This window comes from Bison bison, unplaced genomic scaffold, assembly GCF_000754665.1.
Source record: "Bison bison bison isolate TAMUID 2011002044 unplaced genomic scaffold, Bison_UMD1.0 scf7180017849657, whole genome shotgun sequence".
Taxonomy (NCBI): Eukaryota; Metazoa; Chordata; class Mammalia; order Artiodactyla; family Bovidae; genus Bison; species Bison bison.
This window is the reverse complement of record NW_011480230.1, coordinates 48,143-55,047: the sequence shown is the minus strand read 5'-3', so window position 1 is coordinate 55,047 and position 6,905 is coordinate 48,143. Positions and strand designations below refer to the sequence as shown.

At 54.0% G+C, this 6,905-nt stretch overlaps 1 protein-coding gene across 1 annotated transcript in view; it reads left to right on the top strand.

The window, feature by feature from the left end:
* Positions 1-6,905, top strand: part of IGLON5 (IgLON family member 5) — a 27,861-nt gene that overhangs the window by 2,075 nt on the left and 18,881 nt on the right. Inside the window, exons 3-5 of the mRNA XM_010847579.1 lie at positions 1,749-1,888; positions 3,064-3,153; positions 3,951-4,160. Of these exons, the coding sequence (XP_010845881.1) occupies positions 1,749-1,888; positions 3,064-3,153; positions 3,951-4,160 (440 nt within the window). The remainder of the gene's footprint in view (positions 1-1,748; positions 1,889-3,063; positions 3,154-3,950; positions 4,161-6,905) is intronic.

Genomic DNA, 6,905 nt, shown 5'->3' with positions numbered 1-6,905 from the left:
GATGTCTTTTATCAATTCTGGAAAATTCTCAAACCTCTTTCACAGATTGCTTCTGCCATTTCCTTTCAGATTGGGGTTCTCATTTTGTTTGGGGGGTTTTAAATATATACATATTTATTTATTTATCTGGCGGTGTCGGGTCTTCATTGCAACATGCAGGGTCTTTTATTGAGGCGTACAAACTCTCCGTAGAAGCTACTGGCTCGGGCTCAGCAGTTACAGGATATGGGCTAAATTTCTCTGCAGCATGTAGGATCTTATGTTCCCGCGTCAGGGATTGAGTCTGCATCCCCTGCATTGCAGAGCAGATTCTTAACCACTGGACCACCAGGGCAGTCCCAGTGTTCTCATTTAATATGTGTTAAACCTCTTTCTCTCTCTCTTTTTTCCCCCTCTTACCCTGTCTCCTGTATTGTGTAAGTAAAGTAAACACGTGCTAGGTTGGAGCAACATGCACAAGTAAGATACTAAGGGAACCCTGCCCCTTCAGTATCTCCTTATCCCTCGGGAGGGAGCATCAGTACGGCCCAGAAATCCCTCAGCCTACCTGAGTCAGACCTTTCTTTGTCAGTACTACAAAGGATTTCCTTCCCCCTCCTAAGTTTCCTATCTCTTCCCTTCTCACTCTTAGCAATAAGGCTTTCCCTAACTTCAGAGGAAAAAAGCAACTCCCCAAACCTGCGGCGTTATTACCATCGGCACCGATGATTTACTCCTCGCCTTTTTCAGAGAAAGGCATCTCTCTTCTTGTCCAGGGTTAGCCCTGCCTCCTCCGCCTTGGGAATCCATCTCCTGCACACTCCATTGATCATGCCTTCTGTCTCTCAAACGCTCAATCACTCTTCCTTCGTTGGCTCTTTCTCTGAATTATATAAGCATGTCCAAATCCCTCCCACCTCAGCCCCACAAACTCCTTCTATGGACCATCCAGTGTTTTTCTTTTTTTGAGAGAGAGAGACTAGCTTACGCCCACTTCCTGATTCACATCACTCCTACATTCTTCAGTCCACTTCAATCTGCTCTCCAGCGCCACGCCACTGAAATGACACTGTCTAAGCCAACCAGTTATCCTTACTCTTGAGACCCAAGAGCAGCCCTTCTTTTTCTTGTTCATCTTGAGGTGACATTTTGATTGGGTAGCCATTTGTGATTGCCTTCTACCCAATTGCTCCTTGTTAGAGAGAAGGAATACCGCAAAGCCATCTGCTGGAAATGATGTGGGTGGAAGCAGGAACGGGAGGGGGGGTAGAGAATTGAGAGGAGTGATGGTGTTAGGTGTGGTTAGAACAGCCGTTGAGAAGAATACTTGGGGTCTGTACAAGGACAAGGAAAACACTTGGTAAGCAGCTGCAAAGGCCCAGCGATGACTGGAGACTATTCATTGTTATTGGCACCAGGTGCCATTGCCCTGTGATATTTCCTCCCAGTAGTGGTCATAGGAAAGAAAAAGTAGATGGTGGCATTGATCTAGGTTTTGGTCTTTGCAGGCAGGGTGCTGTGGAAGGGTGATGGAGGGGAGAGGCAGGGGAGGCAAGGGGGCTGGAGGGAAAGAGCCCATCAAGAAGGCTGGTAAGAGGGTCCAGGCTAAGCGAATAGGAACTTGTATCCCCATTTGACGAGGGGAGGAGAGTGCCGGTCACAGAACCAGCAAACAGAGGGAAACATGGTCCTCTAACCCCAGCCCAGGCCTCCTTCTGGGAACCAGTGGGTACTCAGCACAGCATTAACCGTGGGGCTCACTGCCTTAGAATGAAGATGCTTAAGTGGTGGGAGGAGAGTCACATTCCTAAGGCCAGCGAGGCCCTGATCCCCGAGAAACCAGAGCTGCTGGAGGAGCCAAAAACACCCCAGGAGTCTGCAGCTGAGCCCTCACCTGCTTCTGTAGCAGGTAAGTCCCTGGGCTGGGCCGCTGCACTCGGAGGCCCCCGGAGGGCGATGGTTAGAAAGGAGGACTTCCAGGACCCCTGGAGTTGGAAACCACATCGCTAGCACTGGAGCCCAGAGGGTCTACACTCAGGAAGAACAGGCCAGCTCATTTTGACGTGTGGGGACCAGCAGGGAGAACCAGGGCTCAGCCTTGTCTGAGCATCTGTCTGCTTCTTCAAGCCGAGGTCCCCTTCCAGCAGCTGAGCCCCCTGTGCCACAGATGGTGATGACCCTGGAGGGTGCCAGCCCAGCCCCAGACCCGTGGAGGAAGCAGGCTCACCCACTAGCAGCCACCGCCCTGCCAGGAAAGGACAGTAAAATCTAGAAGGGGGGTGTGAGCCTGCTTGCACGGCCAGAACAAAGCACCACAGCCTGGTGAGCTTAAACAATAGAAATTTTTTTTACACCATCCGGGAAACTACGAGTCCAAGATCAAGGCGTGGGCAGAGCTGAGTCCTCCTGAGGTCTCTCTTCTGGCTTGCAGACAGCCATCCTCCCCGCTGCGTCCTCACGTGGCCATCTCTCTGTGTATGTCTGTGTCCTAATCTCCTCTTAATGAGGACACCAGTCCTACTGGACGAGGGCCCACCCATGTGGCCTCATTTTACCTTAATTATCTCTTTAAAGGCCCTGTCTCCAAAAGCAACTCTGAGGCGCTGAGGGTTAGTGCTTCAACATACTGATCGGGGTGGGGAGAAGGGACACAGTTCAGCCAGTGAAGGAGGCTTCAAGGAGCCAGTTGGGTCCCTCTGTTTGTGGGAGACCTTGAGAGGGAAAGGGGCTTGCCCACAGCAGAAGGACCCCAGGATCTGGGTCTCACACAGTCTAGGGCTCGTGAGAGAGAAAGAAGAAGACCGAGGATACACAAACTCCAGGGCAGATGAAGACCATGGCTCACTGCTGCCAAGACCCAGCAGCCACAGGGCAGGAACAGCGGCTGCATCTCAGGTCCTGTGAGCAGAGGTCACGCTCCGTATTCGCGTTCACTGGACAGACATACCCGAGGCCTCCTGTCAGGCCCTGGGGACAAGCCTTCTCCCTGCCCTGGAGGAGCGAGGTCTGGGCCAGCCTCTGTCACCCAGGGGGCACCCAGGAGCACAGGTGAAACACTGGAGCCCTGCACCGTTACTGTGGCAGTGACCACATGCCGCCCCGTGAACCGGACTGACAGTGACCACTGCAACCAAGTCCAGCCCCAGCATTCTGCAGAGACACAGACCCGCAGAAGTGAGACCCTAAAGGTCTCTGTCTGCAGGGACACTGGGGATCCTCCCCACCCCCTACATGGCAAACGAGGAAACTGAGACTCACAGCTCCCCAGGCCACACAGCAAGACCGTGCCCTGATCAGGACGCCTGGGTCCCAGGGCCCTGGGGATCCGGAGCAGCTGTCCAAGCCCCTGGTCACTTTCTCCTGAGCTAACGAGGCTCCAGTGCAGAGGTGGCAAACTCAAGGCTGCAAGAACCAGACAGGTAACAAAACCAACAAAACCAGTGCCTGGGGCCCTGCAGGGGGGCGGGGAGGAGGGGGCACGCGGCAGGCAGGCAAGCCGGTGCCCTCCGCCAAAAGGGGCGCCTTGCAGCAGACGTCTCTCCCCCATGCCTCCCCCCATCCTCCCACACAGAGCAGGAATGACATCTCTATCGCCAGATCTCCTGATTTTTTCCCCCCAGAGGAATCCAGAGATCCAGGTTTCAGAGAGACATTTCTGGATTCTGGATTCAAACATGTTAGTAGTCAAAAAACCAGCGTGGGGACTTCCCTGGCTGTTCAATGGTTAAGATTCTGGGCTTCCACTGCCAGAGGCACTGGTTTGATCCCTCCTCAGGGAACTAAGATCTCACATGCTACTCGACCAAATAATAATCATTAATAAAATTAAATATAAATAAATAGATTAAAAAACAAACAAACAATGCAGGCCCAAGAGAAGCCATACGTGGGACTCTCATTTGTCAATTTGATCAGAAGCACAGACGTGGAGGGGTGGGACTCCTTTCTCTAAACCCACCGCCTGCCCCCAGAATGCCAATGCCTGCCAAGCGCAAACAGAAGCCCCAGGCGCCAGGAAGAAGCTCGGGGCTGGCGGGATGAGGACGGGCTTCCAGTGGAGATCCAGGAGGTCATTCACTCATTCTTCCGCAAACGTCCCCGGAGGCCTCCCATGTGCCAGGCCCTGGAGTGGGGACACAGAGATGGGTCAGATCCAGGTCCTGCCACTGGACCTGAAAGAGGTGATGGCTCTCCAGGCATGGGAAGCCATAGGATCATCGTAAATGGGAGGCACTGGGGGCTGGTGCGCTCCAGCCAGGGCAAGGCAAGCAATGTGTCTTGGCAGGGGGCAGTTGACAGGGAGAAATGAGCCAGGCAAAGTGCCACCGCCTGGGTCTGGGTGAGGCTCCCTGCACACAGACCTCCACCTTCCCCCAACCCACTCTTGGGAGAATCAAGAGGGGCTGAGGCCTGGCTGACTCCGCCCACCCTCCAGGAACAACAGGGTGCAGAAGCCAGAGCTGGGGTATTGCGCTGAGCATATACAGCTTCTGACCTGCTGAATGAGGAGGCAGGAGCCACAGAAGCGCGCAGGGCTGGCAGGCGGCTCGCTCAGCATCCAGCTCCCACTTTGGGGAAGGGGCGGTTTCAGTATCACCGGCACACAGTGAGTAGCGACTCGGGATTTATGGTAACTTACAGATCAAAAACTTGAGGCGGCGCGGTTGAGCCGGGAGGGGCAGTCCCTGTCCCAGGGCACCTGCAAGCCCCAGATGGCAAGGTAGGAGCGCCTATTACTCCCAAGGCGATTGGGGCCAGGTCACTAGGTCACTAACTGGTTCTGGCCCGACTCTATGTGGTTATTTTAAAAGGTGTCCAGGGAAAAACAAAGCGTGAACTTACAGCGAGCAGCCTACACTCAAGTCCTTATCTAATGTTCAGACTCCGGATGTGAGCAGGGTTATCATACTGTAAAATGGCCAAGCGGCAGCTGGGGAAAATAAAATTGTTTTCCTCAAAAGTTGTTTTTCTCATCGTAAGAACACACGTGGCAACACCCTTGAGTTGGACTTCACAGACCCCATACCCCACCAGTAGGGCATTGTGGAGACATGGAGATAAGTTCAGGAAAAGTGGGATGTTCCCATGGGTGGGTGGCATGGTGAGGAGGGCCGTAGCAGTTCCATGAATCAAGACAAGGTTAGAAAGTGGATCATCTTCCAAGAAGAGGTTACAAGGTGGACCTCTTCCTCCAGAGTCAAGGGAGAGACACGAGAGGATGCTAAGGGGTCAGACAGATAGGGCTCCAATCCCATGCTGCGTGCCATGGGGCCAGGCACAGCCTCTCTGAACCAGGATGAGAATCAAGTGCTTGGACTGCTCTGGTGGTCCAGTGGCTAGGACTCCACGCTCCCAATGCACGGGGACCAGGTTCAGTCCCCGGTCAGGAAACTAGATCCCACATGGTGCAACTAAGACCCTGAGCAACCAAATAAATGTTTTAAAAAAAAATTAGAAGCTTGAAGTGTAGTCATGAAGTTCATGGGGTTGGGGGCCACGAAGAGGGCCCCCGGGAGCCTACCGCTCACCACCTTCTGAGCAGACATTTGTGGATGTTCACTGGGTTTCAAGATTCACTGAAAGGATTTGGCAAGGCTGTTTTACTCATAGTTATGGTTTATTGCAACCAAAAGATAGAGATTAAAACTAACCACGGGAAAAAAAGCACACAAGGCAGAGTCCCAAAGAGGCAGGAGCCCCCAGTGGTCCTGTCCCAGCAGAGTTGGGAGTCTGCATGATCTCCCAGCAGCAATATGTAATAACACGCACAGAGTGTCATCAACCAGGGGCTCACCTGAGCCTTGATGTCCAGGGTTTTATTGGAGGTTGGTTATGTAGCCCTTAGTTTCCAGCATCACCACCCTTCCCAGGAGGTCAAGCTGATAGCACATGACCCAAGGTGTCCTCCATAAATCACACTGTTAACACAGACTATCTGGTGTGACCCGAGGCCCCCAGATAAACAAAGACACTCCTATCCAGACATTCCAAGGGCTTAGAGGTTCCCTCCCAGGAGCCAATAAAGAGCCAGTCCTCTCTTCGGGGTGGGCAGGGTTTGGACAACTCAGGCCTGCTGAGTTAACCCTTCACTGCACACCTGTCCTGAGGCCAGCTGCGAGTGCAGGAGATGCAGGTGAGTCAGCCCAGACGGGGACTAGAGCATCTTCCTCTGAGGGATAATGGGTCTTGGTGGTGCAGGCTGTTCAGTGCCCACCTCTGAGCCCCAGCCATGCCCTGCCCTGCCCCCACCCCACGCCCCGGGTTGATTTGGGTCCCCGTCTGGACTGGGAGAGGCCTGTCTCATCTCCAGATCCCTGCAGTGCTCAGCATGGAGTGTAGCACCCAGGGGGCTTGGGAAAACATTTGCTAGATGAGTGGCAGAAGGAAGGACTGAGAAACAGTGAGGCAGAGACAGAAGGGGAGGAGGAGAGAGAGAGCCGATGGTGACCGTGGTGGAGGAGGACAAGGAGGTGGAGACAGGGACATGAACCAGAGACAGAAGGGTGAAGGGGAGATGCCCAGAGGGAGAGAAAGAGGAGAACACGGGGAGGCAGGTTTGCATGAACCTCCTCTGTCCCTTCAGGAGGTGATGGCAGCAACTGTGACAATGACACCAGCCAGGGCGGGGTGCCTTCCATGCCCTCAGCCGTCATTCATTCAACCCAGCAGCCCTGTGCCCCAGTCATTGTGCCCCTTTCCCAGAGGAGTGAACTGCGGACCAGAGAGGTTCAGAAGCCTCCCTGCCATCACACAGCAGTCTTGTGAGATGGGAGCTGGTCCCCCACCCTTACCCTTGAGATGAGGATGCTCAGGTTCAGAAAAGGGGAGGGTCCTTCCCAGGGGCTCACAGCCCGAGGGACATCTGCCTTCTCCTGGCTGCCCTGGGAGCAGACCCCATCAGGGTCCCTTCTCTTCATCTGGAGTGC